The sequence below is a fragment of the Sebastes umbrosus genome, chromosome 8, assembly GCF_015220745.1.
Source record: "Sebastes umbrosus isolate fSebUmb1 chromosome 8, fSebUmb1.pri, whole genome shotgun sequence".
In the NCBI taxonomy this organism is placed as follows: Eukaryota; Metazoa; Chordata; class Actinopteri; order Perciformes; family Sebastidae; genus Sebastes; species Sebastes umbrosus.
The window spans coordinates 4098392-4115445 of NC_051276.1; the positions used below are offsets into that span (position 1 = coordinate 4098392).

Consider the following 17054-nt stretch of genomic DNA (forward strand, 5'->3'; position numbering starts at 1 on the left):
ACGGAACGGGGGGAGGGAGAATGCGACATCTAGTAGCTGAATGTCAATCAGTGTTAACAATAGCACCTTTAAAAGCATGGAATATGAACTAATTAACATGTTTACAATAGGCAAACATTAAGGTGAGCAGGTGTGCTTTTTAACAATATTTCCAGTGATCACAGTGCAGGAAATATTTATAGAAAATGTTAACCCTACAGCCTATATCGTCCACTTATTGAGTGAGCTGAAATCATTAGATGTGTTGACACATCTCCACGCTTTCTTTAGCGAAGCAAAGTGATGTACAAATTGATGTACATGTAATACACTTTCTTACAGGCCACTGAAATCAATCAGTTGGTGCTGTGGACTCTGGAAATGGATTTCATTTAATGGGAAGGTCGGAGGGTGTGGGATCTTCATTTTTTTTTTCCAACACAATTTTAGACCCCAAGTGGGACTGAAATTGGGTATTAACGCAGACACATTAAGTCATAACTTTTACTCCTCATCTCACAAATATATTTCATTTCCATGCTCATTCACCGGAATAACTCATCGTATTTTTTAATTTAACTCTCAAACGGGGTCCCTGACATATTGATACAAAGACATATATAGTTATGAATTAGCCTCTACTGCTGTGTCCTGGAAGGGCGGTGCTATATTACTGTTAATGTGCAGCAGTGCCACGGGTTTTATAACGTCAAAACCAAAGGACAGCACTGATGTCTTAGCGAGTTAAAAAGCTAGCCTACTCAGTCAGATTACGGCTTGAACTCAGAGTCATCATTTACATAATGTCCAATTATCTTAATGTTATCTCTATCAAAGCCAGGGGACTTTAAGGAATCCCCCAGCGAGTCCCACAGAGAAAAAGGATTATAGGCTTTTTTTTTTTTTTTCAGCAGCAGTTGGAACTCTGAATGAAGAAACAAAGCTTGAAAGTTCAAAGCTGGCTCACTTTGCGATATGATATCTTATTGAGGAACACAAAAGACTCACATCAAAGGGGTATCACCCGGAGATGGAGAAAGTCTCCAACTTTCCTCCCAAAGAGAACCTCCTGCTCTCGCTCCTATTGCTTTATTGATAAGTAAGTCATTAACACATTACAGTTATGTAGCGGTCCGACAAACACCACTCTTTACTCCACTAATAATACCTCATCAAAACTAAGTTATTATTGTCAACACATCTGTCACCAGATTGTTGTTTTATGATCCCCTGAAATAAGTGAAATAAGTTTTCTTTTCAAAAGAAAAATGGCAGATTTGATGATCCTAAATGATTATTTTTTATCAAGCTATAAACAAGGAGTCAAGAACAGAGGACATCAACCGAGTCTGTTTTCCCTGATCAGTCTCACATGTTCAAGTCATTTACTGTTACGAAGATAACAAAGGTATGATGCATTTCTGCAGGAAGAAGTCATTATACTCAAATTGGAAGTATAAGAAGTGATGAGTAATTTAAATCATTTCATTCAACCAATGACTATTGAAATGTATGATGGAATTAGGGCTGTCAGAGTTAACGCGATAATAACGCAAATTAATTTGAACGGCACTAATTTCTTTAACGCAGTGCAATTTGCTATTTTTAGGTTGTAGTAGGCTCAGTTCTAAAGCTAGAGCGAAGATACTTTATGAAACTAGAAAACCTAATGAATCCATCGGTACCAACCATGTCATACTAGATTGTCACAGAAGGAGGCTAAATAACGTTACAAACTTACGCTAAATTTTGGCGAGGAAAAACTGGCATTGCCATTTTCAAAGGGGTCCCTTGACCTCTGACCTCAAGATATGTGAATGGAAATGGGTTCTATGGGTACCCACGAGTCTCCCCTTTACAGACATACCCACTTTATGATAATCACATGTAGTTTGGGGCAAGTCATAGTCAAGTCAGCACACTGACACACTGACAGCTGTTGTTGCCTGTTGGGCTGCAGTTTGCCATGTTATGTTTTGAGCATCATTTTTCATTCTAAATGCAGTACCTGTGAGGATTTCTGGACAGTATTTGTCATTGTTTTGTGTTGTTAATTGATTTCCAATATACATATTTGCATAAAACAGCATATTTGCCCACTCCCATGTTGATAAGAGTATTAAATACTTGACAAATCTCCCTTTAAGGTACATTTTGAACAGATATAAAATGTGCGATTAATTTGCGATCATTTGTGATTAACTATGGACAATCATGGGATTAATCGTGATTAAATATTTTAATCGATTGACAGCCCTAGTTTTTTTTTAATGAAGCTATAAACAAGAACAGAGGACATCAACAGAGTCTGTTTTCCCTGATCAGTCTCACAAATGTTCAAGAGATGTCATTTACTGTTAGTTACTGTAAGATAACCAAAGGTATGATGCATTTCTGCTACCAGGAAGAAGTCATTATACTCAAATTGGAAGTGTAGGGAGTGATGACTAATATGAGTAATTTGATTCAACCAACGACTATTGAAATGTATGACGGAATATTTTTAGCACAGGACCTAATTTAATCAGCCTGATTCTGTTTCAGCAAAATGGGTTCGCTATCATCGGAAACAACGTCAAGTCCATGTGACATTAAATCACTACTGAAACCAATAAAACATATTCAAGGACACTCGAGTTGTATCCACTCAAAATAACTCACATTACTGTCAGTTAAAGGCCTATTATATTAAAAGCCCAATTACACAGTAAATACCCGATCACATAAAGTACATAATTAGAGCCATCATATCGGAGTGACTGGCTGACCCGCGAGTTTAATAAAAAGCCGAGTGTCTGACATGTTGGCAAAGTGATGTAGCGTCTCGCCCTGACAGCAGATGGCACATGTAGTAATTAACTCACATTGATCTGAGGATGACACTGAAACTGAGCTCCAGTGTCTGACAGTGCTCGCTGCTGACTCACCACTGGGCGTGGAAGATGCCGTAGAAGGTGGTCCCCCTCCAGTCCTGGCCCGGCAGCGTGAAGACGGCCCTCAGGTTGTTGAAGTAGACATGGCGCTCGGGGAGGGAGCACTCCAGCCGGGCTTTCTGGAAGGTGGTCCACTTCTTCTGCAGGGTCCTGGTACCACCCAGATCCCCCTGAGAGAGAGGACACGGCAGGTCTCGTCAATGGCTGATATGGGTCAATTATACGTAAATTCTTAATTAAAGGCCCCCTTCACTCAAAAATATGGTTCGCTTATTGTTACTGTACTGGTATGGTTTGGAAAAAAATTCAAAAATTAGCATCCATATATTATACCTTTAAGTTTAAATTTAAATTGAATGGAGAGAACCCCACCCTTGCCAGTTCATTAAGAGATCTTAAAGGGGAACACTACCCAAATTTAAAATTCCAATATGTTATTTCCATGGCCTAGGAAAGTTTAATTCATATGTGTGAACATGAGCGACTCTCTCTCAAAGCAAGAAACCAGAGAAGTAAGTCTCAAACTTGTGATGTCATCGGGTATAAAGTCTGGAACTGATCCATAGATAATGAATGGGAGACCGACAGAATGTTTGTTTTCTTTTTCTTTTCTATACCAAATGAGCTTTATTCTATTGTAATGTTCTCAGTTGAACAGAAAATGTTCCCATATACTCAGAAACATTCCCCTGCATGCTCTCAGTGTCATCTAGAGCTTCTCTCCCCATTCATCGTCTATGGAGCAGCTCCGCACTTTATACTTGATGACAACACAAGTTTGAGTTTTAGCACTAGTTTTTGGATTTGGGAGAGAGTTGTTCATGTTTACTAATATTTTTGGACAGTCTTAGACCATAGGATTTTGAAAATGGGTGTAGTCCCCTTTAAAGTGTGCTGTGTAACTCAAACATCACACACAGCATATATCCAACATTATTTGCAATAATGTGGCGTATTTGAAAAAAACAACAACTTTAAAGCAGCTGAAAATCTTGTTTTTCTTGGCCCGCAGTGCTACAGTTATGTAGAAGTGTACCATAGGGTGTGGCCAGTACACCGTGACATCACTGTTCGACGTGGCTACAGATGCAACAGAGCAACCCGGTAGTCAGTAACTCTTTAAAGGTCCCATATCATGCTAATTTTCAGGTTCATACTTGTATTTTGTGTTTCTACTAGAACATGTTTACATGCTGTAATGTTAAAAAAAAACTTTATTTTCCTCATACTGTCTGCTTGAATATACCTGTATTTACCCTCTGTCTGAAATGCTCCGTTTAAGTGCATTTCAACGGAATTGCGTTGCCTGGCAACAGTTTGGGTCCATGTTTACTTCCTGTCAGCTGATGTCATTCACATACACTGCAACAGGAATAAACTGGGACACATTTAGAATGTGTACGTTTAAAACCGTGAAATGGTCTAAATATTGTATATTTGTGACATCATAAATGGACAGAAATCCTAATGGCTTGTTTCAAACGCACAATTTCTGAATACGGGCTGTGTGTATTTCTTCGTATATTGAGCGCTTCGATACTTTCACCTAATTTATAAGGCACTTAAATCTGCTTTATTATATAAAAGACATGAAAATCTTACTTTTTACAATATGGGACCTTTAAGCTGACAACGCCTTGCTCACATTTTTTACTCTATTATGCTGCTGCTGCGTATGTGTTGTCATTAGCCTGACCTTCACCTCACGCATGCCAAAAATTATCTCTGTACAAACACCGTTCATATTTCTGTATCTACAAAATAACCACCTGTTCCGTGTGAATGAGCTGACTGAAGTGTTGCCATGTTGGAAAAACCTCTTAAGGAGCATTTAGACCATTGGAATGCAGGATAACAATAATAATAATATTCAATTATACAGTAAACATTGATGAGCAGTCCCTTTATACAGTACACTGCGGGCTCAAAAGAGGCCTGTCAGCCAGACACATCTCATTCCTATCATCCTCGGTGATTGCAGAAGCTGTAAAAAAAGGAATTAAAAAGAAATACAAACGCTCATAATACAGCAGTGAGGTGCAGACAATGTGCTGCAGCTGCAACGGCAATATCAGCAGGAAGAGCTGAATTATTCATTGCTCTGGTACACATCATGTGTGAGCATCTGTTTCTAATTTCATTCAGAGAGCTTTATTGTTCATCACAGTGTAGACATTAAAGGGCACTTCCCATAAAACAGTGCCTATGTTGTACACTTAATTATACACATCTCCTCAGACTGTTAATAATCTACTCTGCTCAGTTTAAAGGTTACCGAGATGATATGTCTGCATACGTAACTGTGACACGACACTAAACTCTGCTGTGTTAACTGAAAGGTCGCCGAAATCATATTGAAATAAAAAAGAGCTCTCCAAGTGACTCTCCTCACGACTAGAAGCTCCTCTGATGTCTGGCCATAATCACTGTGGTATATCAGACCTAATCAGTTATCTTAATGAGCCCATTAATTAAGCAAATGAATGCATTAATTACCAAATAGCTCCGTGTGTCGATGTAATTGTCTTCGCATAACACATAGTTAGTAAACTGGTGTTTAGCTGAAAGTCAGGGTGGGGCAAATTAAAGCACAGGGCAGTTAATTTCTGTGTGCAGCCTTTTTCTTTGTGCTTTATTCTGGTAATGATAAAAACTCTGTTTTTTAAAGCATTAAGGGGAGATACACCCCAGGATAAAACGTTGTTTTTTTTATGCACTAGTCAATTTTGAGACGTCTTTATTTTAGGCTAGTGGAAAGAAAACATCCAAAACACACATTTAGCTGTTTATTTTTCTACACTTTGTCTATTGCGTCTGTAGATTTCTCCTAAATTCAGCAAAAGTTTGCATTAGAAAATGCTCCATTTGCATATTTAAACATATGCTTTTTAAAAACTTGCAATACAAAAAATATTTTTCTTAATGTAAGTAATCAACTGGGGAAGTTTCATGGTGATATCTATTAGTTACATTTATTCACCTGTAGTGTATTGTGTATCTAAATGTATGAATCTTTAAAGGCCGTTTTCTCAAAAATATTTTTTTTCTTTATCTTTGAGGCAGAAATCTCCACTTCAGCAGCACTTACATACACCAAATTTCCCACTTTCATTTCTATCTATAGTATACTGTGAAGGTTTTACTAAGGGCTTTTGTTCATATATCATTCATAGCCTGATTTATATAATATTTTATACCTAAAAACATGGTGAAACTTTATTTTTTTTAAATATAAATGTATAAAAAGAGATATCCAAAATGATCTCTGTAAAATCATTTGACTCTACTATGTCAACAAAATAAAACAAGAATTTTTAATCTGGCTTCATCCAATGTTCAAATTTCTGTTCTGGAAATGTACGCAAATTAGCACATATTTAATAGGATAATGACTCATTTGCATATGTAAACATACAATTTCAGAAAACTTGTAATACAAAAAATAATTGTATTGATGTAAGTAATCAACTGGGGAAGTTTCATGGTGATATCTATTAGTTACATGTTTTACTCTATTCATCTGTAGTGTCTTGCAAAATGTATGAAATTTTACAATCTATATCTGTAAAGGCCGTTTTCTCAAAAGAAGTTTTCTCTCAAACTCTGAGGCAGAAATCTCCACTTCAGCAGAACTTACATGCACCAAACTTTCCACTTTCATACCTATCTATATCTGAAGGTTTTTACAGAGGACCTTTTCATATATCATTCATAGCCTGATTTATATCATATTTTACTCTTTAGAAACATGGTGAAACTTTATTTTCTTCTGTTGACAATATTTTCTGATTTGTAGAGTGATTAAAAGAGATATCCAAAATTCTTTCTGTAAATTCTTTTGATTCTAATACGTCAACAAAAAGAACTTTGAACATGGCTTTATCCAATGTTCAGATTTCTGTTCTGGAAATGTATGCAAATTAGCACATATTTAATAGGATAATGACTCATTTGCATATTTAAACATAATATTTCAGAAAAATTGTAATACAAAAAATGATTGTGTTAATGTAAGTAATCAACTGGGGAAGTTTCATGGTGATATCTATTAGTTACTTTTTTAACCTGTAGTGTCTTGCAAAATGTATGAAATTTTACAATCCATATCTATAAAGGCTGTTTTCTCAAAATGAGTTTTCTCTCAGACTCTGAGGCAGAAATCTCCACTTCAGCAGCACTGACATACACCAAACTTTCCACTTTCATTTCTATCTATATTCTGAAGGTTTTTACAGACAACCTTTTTCATATATCATTCATAGCCTGATTTATATAATAGTTTATTCCTTGAAAACATGGTGAAACTTTATTTTCTTCTGTTGACAGTATTTTCTGATTTATAAAGTGATTAAAAGAGGTATCCAAAATTCTTTCTGTAAAATCTTTTGATTGTAATATGTCAACAAAAATAACTTTGAACATGGCTTTATCCAATGTTCAGATTTCTGTTCTGGAAATGTATGCAAATTAGCACATATTTGATAAGATAATGTGCATATTCAAACATACATTTTCAGAAAACTTGTAATACAAAAAATAATTGTCTATATTCACTTAATATTATATCTATATTACTTTATATTGTATTAATTATATTTATTAATACAAGCTGTTAAACAACTCTACCTACTCAGGTCTGTGAGCACAAAATAAAGTGCTGTCTCATGTTATTAAGTGCTCGGAAACATCTGCCAAGACAGCTGGAGAAAACAGAAAAACAGCTGACTTCAAGCCAAGCATGCAAGGGACTATTTTGCAGTCAAAAATTGTTCAGAGGGGCTTACAAATGTCCCCTCGTGCGTTCGTAAATGGTCACTTGGGCTGATTGATTACTGTTTGAATTAGTTGAATTGTCATTAATGAACTTCCACAGATGCACCAGAGTGAGAAGAAGGGAAGTTTCGGTGAGATACCTGACTGAATCTGTTCCGATCAGTCGTGTTTATCAGCTGTGTGTGTGTTTGTGTTACCTTGCAGACGCGGGCCACTCTGGCCACGGTGAGCTCGGTGTCGCAGTCCAGCTCCACCGCTCGCTCGCTGAAGAAGAAGTAGATCTTGTCGTCGTCCCCCTCTTTACTGCCGCTGCTCTCCCTCACCAGGGCTGAACCCACAAAGTCCGGCTCTGCACACACACACACACAGAGGAATGGTATCATAAAGTGTATTTACACACGACAGTAAAGACATACATCACATCTGAACAAGCAGACAATCTCGGCCTGTAGGTGCATTTGGATTTAATCACACCACACCACACACACATATAAAAACACACGAGCCTGACACCTCCATCTCATTCCCCGCCGCCCCTTTCTCACCTCTCTGTCTATTTTCTGTCATCACTCTCTTCCTTCGCCTCATACTCTCCTCCAGTCATTTCTCGCTCTCTGTCTCTCTAGTGATCCCTATTAGCGGTCCATTTTGTGTTTCTCACTTCCTCCCGTCCTTCCCGTCTTTCTCAGATTCTCTCTATATCTAGCCCTCATTAGGTTTCCAATGATTTTTTTTTTTTAAAAAGGCAGATACAGACATTTTTTGGACTGCAGCTGCAGGGGGCTTTAAATTCAACCATTTTATGCAAAAGTTTATATTTTTTTGAATTACAAGGATACAACGTTCCAACCAAATAGACTGTTCTTTTCTGTATAAAAGCCGTATTTTAAGCCTTTAGGGGACACTACAACTCTCCACTGAAACCCAGGCTAATTAAATGCTTTTAGGCTGGTTAGAAGCTGCTTAAATTAAGGTGAGAATAGCGTCACTGGTCTAGTTTTTTAATAAAAGCTCCGTATCGGCATGAATAATAAACGGACACATCGATCCAAACCTCGGCCTCATCTGTATGTTCCTCCTTCCTCTCCCCCCTCCATTCTCCATTCCCCCTCGCCCGGGCCTCTATCTTTTCATCGCCAATCCTAATGTCTCTTCTTTCATCAGCCATTTTTCCCGCTGTGACTTCATCCTCTTCTCTCCCCTTCATTTCCCTCCAAGTAGCTCACTCCTTTACCCTCCTTGCCCCCCCCCCCCCCCCCCCCCTCCCCCAAAAGATAACGATCCTTCGCTGTAGACGAGTCCTGCACTTCATTTCTTTTTCTTTTTTTTTGTCTCTTGTTCTTATGCATGTCTCTGGCTCTTACTTTTTTAATGAAACTCTGTTTAAAAAAAAGCCAGCCTTATCAGCCTCTAATGTGATTCATTTTATTTGAATATGTTTTTAATTTGCAGCATCTTGGAAAGAAGAAATCTTAAACTTGAACTGATGCAGCATATTTTAGCTTAATTCGTACAAGTATGGAATAGATATTTTTCCGTAAATTTTAATTTTCTTCTGAGCATAGTTTTAGAATACAAGCGTACAATTGACAGTGTGATAAACTCCTAACCGGGAACATTGTAACTACTGTAGAATTCTAGTAGCTGATTCTAGAAGCCAATGAGGAAGTGCCTTAAAAACTTGCAGTCTTTCTAATAGCCAGCAGGGGGCGACTCCTCTGGTTGCAAAAAGAAGTCAGATTGTATAGAAGTCTTTGAGAAAATGAGCCTACTTCTCACTTGATTTATTACCTCAGTAAACATTGTAAACATGAGTTCATGGTCTCAATCGCTAGTTTCAAGTCTTCTTCAATACAGCATGATGTTCATTTGGTAAATTATGGTCCCATTTAGAGTCAAATAGACCATAAAGCAGGGGATGCTTCAGGGCGGGGCTACCTTGTGATTGACAGGTCGCTACCACGGCGTTGTCCAGTCTGGGAGTTGTCTGTGTTTTAGTCTTACAACTTTAACCCTTTCACAATGTGTTTTCACTTCATTAAAGTTAATTATAACATTTTGGTCGCCTAAAAATGTCTTATTCAGCGTTGGTTGTACTTAGCTCCACCCTCTTGTGTCACTTCTGGTTGCAAAAAAAAATCAACATTGTGACGGCCAAAAACCAAGATGGTGACGACCAAAATGCCGAACTCGAGGCTTCAAAACGGCAGTCCACAAACAGATGGGTGACGTCACGGTAAAAGCGTAAGGAATGTATTCAACAGTGTGTTGTTTTAACGTAAGCTATAAATGTTTGCATGGATGGCAACTGGCTTACAAAATCTAGTGGTAAACTAGTAGTGCAAACAGTGTGGCTAGCTAGTAGTAAGTACTGTAGCAGATCATTAGCTACCCGTTACCCGAGATTGCATTACATTTGCCAAGTTCATCGGTTAGCCCTTCTTCTCTTAAAGCCTTTTAGTTTGCATAAATGAGACTCATTGTTTTGAAAACACAAAGAATAAGGCAGGGATTTAACCTCTGTGTTGCTCGTCCAAGTCGGTTTATCTACAGTAGCATCCAAACAGGGTTATAATAGACAGAAATAACATTTGAATTCATTTTCTACTTCTAATAATGTCCCGTAGCACTAGGGTTGATTAGCTAATCTGCAATACGAGAACGAGAACGATGCTTTTGCTTTATTTCCGTGCCTTTTAGGTGCACCATTAACTGGTGAAGATGCTGACTCTTTTAGCCTCAGTCTTTTAGCATTACAAAGTATCACGTATGTAGCCAATAAGTGCAGATTTAAGACCCCTTTTACATTTGTTTTAGCACGAGCCAGCTGGAAAGATTAAAAAGTCAGCTGGAGGCAGTTTTTCGAACATCTCATCAGAGCTGATAAAAGCTGATAAAAGTCTGCTGACAAGAGTCGTCATTTTAGCCAACAAAATCGTCGGTTGTCAGCTAGAAATGAAAAGCCTGCCGCTTAATTCTGTATGAAATTGAAGAACTATTGTTTCCAAAAATGTTTCGAGTTTTGAGTAGTAAATGTGCCACCGTTATCATTGTAATCCGTGCTAGAATAAAGCTTTGACAGATGTAGCAACAGTAGCTAAGAGGGTTGGGGCTAGGCAAACCAATTTGGTTATTTCTTCTCTCCTTGTCGCTCTCTTTCAGCTGGCAGGTTTACCACTTCTTTCTCTTTGTCTTTCTTAATGTCCTTACCGTTGAGCCAGGCAGGCAAGTATTCGCTCTTCATGCTGTAGTGCTGCTGGCCCAGGTTCCTCAGAATGACTGGCTCCGTACCCAGGAAGTTGTTGAGCGTTGCCGAGTACAGCTCCTTATCTGTACCAATGAAATACAAGCTTTAGTTTAATGCTGTTATTCAGGCCTGAGAGAAGGACACCGGCTCAGCGGGGGAGGCACAAAGAAGAAGACAAGAGAATGGGTTCCTTTAGGTTCACAGAGGCTGTGCACACTGAGAGTGAATGCAGCATGCAAAGTTAAATTGGACTCCAGGACTCTCGGCAGCAATCGCACGGCTACAAAACAGATGGGAAGTGCTGCAGGAGCGGTTTGTGGAGATTTGATGGACGTTTTATGCTTCTGTTAGAGCCGTAAAAACACGGCGGTGCTGTTCGCTTTACCGTACAGACTGCTGGGATGGAACAACAGGAGCTGACTGGGTTGATTTTTTGATAGGGATGCATTTCCAACTAAGGACTAATCATGCATTTTTTTATTCATTTAACATGATCCTTAAATGATCATTACACTCGTTCAGAAATACTTAGAAACTTGCATTTTCTTATAGGGATGCACCGATTGCAAAGTTCTGGGCCGATACTGATGTTTGATATAACAATTTGGCTGAGGGAAACAAAGACCTCTTGTCTTAAAGTCATTCAGCATTTCATTACACTGTCTTTGGATGAGCACAAATTCAATCAAACAAATTTATGGAACAACTTTTAATATAACCTTCTTTCACATGAAGAAGATTATTATTATTTTTATTTTTTTAAATAACTGCTTCAAAAGCCTTTTAGCTGCTATACAACTACCTACTCAATGAGAAAAATGTTTCAGTACTTATACGGCCCAATCAAAAATATATATTTTTTTGAACGCCATATATTGTCCAAAGCCGATGCAACGCAAATAACCAGCACAACATTTAGCTGCCGCAAATTTGACGCAAAACAACAGATAAACATCGGCCACACCCATCGGCGAATCTCATCTTATTTGCCGATTGGTCAATGGCAGTCAACAAGGTGAATATCGGCCAGCAAATCAGCGCATCCCTATTTTCTTATACTATAAAAAAGTGTGTCTATGGATATGGAGTACATGAAAACATGCATGCATTTACATAAAGCTAAGCACAGTATGTGCTACACACACTTTTACTCACCCACTATCAGGCCAGTGTGCCCCTTGGCAGGGTCATAAGGGCATTTACCCTTCCCATCCTCCAGGGCTGCAGCGTTGAGCGTAAAATAATCCGCCTTCTGCAAACACACACAGAAACACAGGTGTTTCATTTCCGTGGTCGGTGTGTATCACATGACCATGACCATAGCTTCACCCCTCGTCATGTTGTCCTGTCGCATCAGTGTCACACATATGCACACGCACACTAACATTCACACATTCAGCTAACCCAACATGGCATATACTGTTTTCCATTGCATTCATTTTTATTTTTATCACACAGTGGTCTTAGCCTGAGGTCAGATGGGCTCAAGTTGACACCTGTCAGCACCGGCTCGCAGTAACTGTATCTAGGGAAACACACACACACACACAAACGTGCATGCATAGTTACCACGTAGGTGCATTTGGGCTGGAAGGCGTAGGTGCCGCAGGTGTAGAGGTGCGTGTGGTTGTAGCTCTGCAGGAAACGGATGTAGTTGAAGCACTCGGTCTGTGAAGGCAAGAGGAGGAATTGTTAGAATGCTGTTGTCTGTTGGACAGTTTTGTTTTTGTCTTCTGTTAAGCCACGTTCGCTGATAATATGCTTTTATTAAAAATATGTGAAATCAGTTGGCCAGTCAGCGATGGAAAGGAGCTTTTGGCTGTGCCATTTTCTGTTATTTTTTTGGATGTACAAATGGTGTAGAAAAAACTTAAAGACACCGAACACTGGCAGTCTCCAAGAACATTTTACTTTTATTTGTTTTGTGCATGAAGTCGGTCAATTTAAACACAGTTATACAAGTATCCTATTGACTAGGACATCATTTAAAGCTGGAGTAGGCAGGTTGGAGCAAATGTAATGCCTATTTCTCACATGACATGTTTTCAGAAACTTCTTGTAGTGTACTGTTTAGCTGTAAAATACTGATCAGTTGAGGAAATACCGAGCACCGCCCTCCAGCCGGAGGAAACTTTCTCATTTTATAGCTAAACAGTACACTACAAGATGTTTCTGAAAATATTTTACGTGAGAAATTAGTTTGTGAGTGATTGACAGCTGCCTCCGTTGAATGAACAGATTTTTTAAAGCCTGAAAACAGAGCCATGAGGAGGTGCAGAAGTCTAGTTTTCTCTCAGAACACTTGAATTACAATATGCTGAAAGGTTATTATGGAATTTTTGCCCAATGATGCCAAAAATATTCTGCCTACTGCCGCTTTAAAGCTAGAGTTGGTAATCTTAAAAAACTAGCAAGAGTACGCTAGATTTGAAACATTATCCAACCGCACACACCTAGTGTTGCCAACTCTTTTCCAATGAAAGTGGATAGCAACACTAGCTCCAAAGGTTGTTACATCTAGAGAGAAAGTCGCCAAGTCGGCAACACTGAGTCTGTCCCTTCAGGCCTCCCTCCAAAGCCACTCCCCCAAAATTATCATTATGAACATAAACAACAAACATGACTATTGTTAGTACTCACAGCTGTCAAGCTAGCATCATTCAGAGCGAATGAAATGATTGGACGGGCTTATTACAGTCCTGCGACAGCCACAGATACCAGATTCTTTTCTTTTTTACTGTCAGAGCATTTGATTTATTGATTGCTGTCGGGATGTAAAGACAATTTCAACCAATATAACAAAATATGTTTTTGAAGCAGATTGCCAACCCCAGCTTTAATAGATGATGTAGTGATGCAACCACATTATCTAAGTAACCTTTAAACCACACAAAGAAGCAACAGATTGTTTCCATTCAAAAGATATGCGTGTAATTAACAGTGTAATATATGCAGCGTTTTATGGGTAGTGCCCTTTAATGTCTGTGCTGTGATGAACAATAAAGCTCTTTGAGTGAAATTGGAAACAGATGCTCACACATGATGCTACAGGAATGAATAATTCAGCGCATCCACTTGATGTTGCCTTTGAAGCAGCAAAACAATATCTGTATCTCACGGCTGTAATAGGAGCAATATGATTTTTTAAAACTCATTTTTTTACAGCTCCTGCAATCAGCGAGGATAATCAGGATGAGCTGTGTCTGGCAGACGGGCCACTTTCAGGCCCACGACTACACTATTACAGAAAAAGATTGACATTAAGTATAACGTCGGGCAGTGTAAACCCCATATGGTTATTCTTGCAGAGTAAGTCAATTCCTGTCATATATATATATATATATATATAGGCACTAGACTACAGTAGCTGTGCAGACTAAATGCAGTATTTTTTTTTAACTAAATGTTCTATCCTGATCACAGGCCATCATGCTGTATTTTATGACAATTTTCAAAAGGTGAATTTTGAATACAAATTAAGTTTTTATAACTATTTGAAAACACTGGAGTGTTTCTGGAACTCATTTCTCAACATGTTTTTTTTTTTCTGTTAGTCATTTTAAGTTAAAATAGTGTTGCTACTATTGCTACTGCACTGCACTCCAGTTAACTATTTCCCCTTCTGTTTCAAACCACATCAAAGGTTACTGTTACTGCAATGAGAGAAGTTTTAGCTCCGTTTTCCAAAAAGCTCTGCGTGCTTCTATAAAATATTAAACGAAACTCCTTGCAAATGTACATTATGCAGTCTAAGCAGCAAGGAGCTCTTGCTGGGACTAAAGTGTGAAGCAGTTCACTGTCTGTGCTTGAGAAATGTACCACAACCTGGAGGCTCGATGTAAGGGTTTAATTCTGAATTACAAATAGTTACTCCTCTGTTAAATATCATCATAAAATTAGGGCTGTCAATCATTTAAAATATTTAATCATGATTAATCACATGAATGTCCATAGTTCATTGTGATTAATCGCAAATTAATTTTTTTTCATTTGTTCAAAATGTACCTTACAGGGAGATTTGTCAAGTATTTAATACTCTTATCAACATGGGAGTGGGCGAATATGCTGTTTTATGCAAATTAATGTGTATATTTATTATCTGAAGTCAATTAACAACACAAAACAATGACAAATATTGTCCAGAAACCCTCACAGGTACTGCATTTAGCATGAAACATATGCTCAAATCATAACATGGTAAACTGCAGCCCAACAGGCAACAACAGCTGTCAGTGTGTCAGTGTGCTGACTTGACTATGACTTGCCCCAAACTGCATGTGATTATCATAAATTGGGCATGTCTTTAAAGGGGAGACTTATTGGTACCCATAGAACCCATTTTCATTCACATATCTGGAGGCCAGAGGTCAAGGGACCCCTTTGAAAATGGTCATGCCAGTTTTTCCTCGCCAAAATTTAGCGTAAGTTTGGAGCGTTATTTAACCTCTTGCTCGACAAGCTAGTATGACATGGTTGGTACCAATGGATTCTTTAGGGTTCCTAGTTTAATATGATACCAGTATCTTCACTCTAGCTTTAAAACTGAGCCCGCTCCAACCTAAAAGTCCCAAGTTGCGTTAATGCGTTAAAGAAATTTAGTTGGTGGCGTTTAAACAAATTTGCGTTAACGCGTTAACTTTGACAGCCCGACATAAAATATTTAGAAAAAGTTATGAGTTTTGTTACATTTTTAAAAAAAGAATCTGATTGAAGAATGCTTCTCAGACTTTGGCACATCATTATTAGAACGCATAATATTAATGGAATAGTTTCCTGCGGAGAGATACACGAGAAGATTGATACCACTGCCATGTCTGTCTTTTTAAATATGAAGCCTCAGCATCAGTCTTTAGATTCTCTCTGGAGCAGAACCACCTTAAAAGTTGCTGATCCTAACCCCCGTCTGGAAGACACACTTCACTGTGTGCTAATGTAATGACTGGAAGGTTTCCAGTTTGAAAACCCCAGACTGACTTGACAAAATGTAATTGAGCAAAGTGAAAGTGAGTAATGTTGCTCTCATAAACTACTGTCTTAAAAACTACTGCCACGGTGCCCCTTGAGCAAGGCAGCTAACCCCAACACCACTCTGTCAGCTAAAATCCATGTTACCTGGTTGTTCTTCCCCTTGGCAACACACTCTCTCTTCTTATCCTGCGGAGCCGGCCAGTCGATCTGGAGAAAAAGAAAGACACAGATGTCATGTGGGCAACATGTCGATACAGGAAAGGTGCTGCGTGTGCCTCCGCCAACCGGTCGAGTGTCAGTTTACATCTACATGTCTGTCCAAAATGTCATCACTTCATCATTTTATACTATAAGACATTTGTGTGAAATTGTCATAATTAGCATATGATTCCTTGAGTTATGGCCAAAAATGTTGACCTTTGACTACCAAATCCTAATCAGGTCATCCTGGAGTCCAAATGGACATTTGTGTCAGATGTAATACAATTCCCTCCAGGCGTTCCCGAGAGATTTTCACAAAAATGGGAAGGATGTAAGGTCACAGTGACCTTGACCTTTGACCATCAAAATCCAATGCAGTTCATCCCTGAGTCCAAGTGGACGGTTGGGCCAAATTTGAAGAAATTCCTGCAAGGCGTTCCTGACATATAGCTTTCACGAGAATGGGGCGGATGTGAGGTCACAGTGACCTTAGACCACCAAAATCAAATCAATTCATCCTCGAGTCCAAGTAGACGTTTGTGCCAAATGTAATACAATTCCCTCCAGGCTTTCCTGAGATATCGCTTTCACAACAACGGACCGGATGTAAGGTCACAGTAACCTTGACCTTTGACCACCAAAATCGAATCAGTTCATCCTCAAGTCCAAGTGGACGTTTGTGCCAAATATGAAGAAATTCCCTTCAGGCACTCATGTGCACTCGCGTACACGAGAATGGGACGGACGTAAGGTCACAGTGACTTTGACCTTTAACCTTTGACCACCAAAATCGAATCAGTTCATCAAAAAAACCCATAGGTGTTCCTGACATATCGCGTACAGACGGACAACCCAAAAACATAATGCCTCCGGCCATGGCTGTTGCCGGCGCGGAGGCATAAAAATAAATAGATGTGTTTCTAAAAGTGTGCACTTAAAGAGAGACGTCATGG

The 17054-nt window shown here is 38.8% G+C and overlaps 1 protein-coding gene across 2 annotated transcripts in view; it reads right to left on the reverse strand.

Moving 5' to 3' along the window:
- The window catches only part of sema4c (sema domain, immunoglobulin domain (Ig), transmembrane domain (TM) and short cytoplasmic domain, (semaphorin) 4C), a 134736-nt gene that overhangs the window by 19315 nt on the left and 98367 nt on the right, over positions 1–17054 (reverse strand). For both annotated transcript variants that reach the window (XM_037777183.1, XM_037777182.1), the window contains 6 exons: positions 16045–16107; positions 12502–12600; positions 12088–12184; positions 10896–11015; positions 7883–8034; positions 2907–3082 (listed from right to left, as the gene is read on the reverse strand). In XM_037777183.1, coding sequence (XP_037633111.1) covers positions 2907–3082; positions 7883–8034; positions 10896–11015; positions 12088–12184; positions 12502–12600; positions 16045–16107 — 707 coding nt within the window. The remainder of the gene's footprint in view (positions 1–2906; positions 3083–7882; positions 8035–10895; positions 11016–12087; positions 12185–12501; positions 12601–16044; positions 16108–17054) is intronic.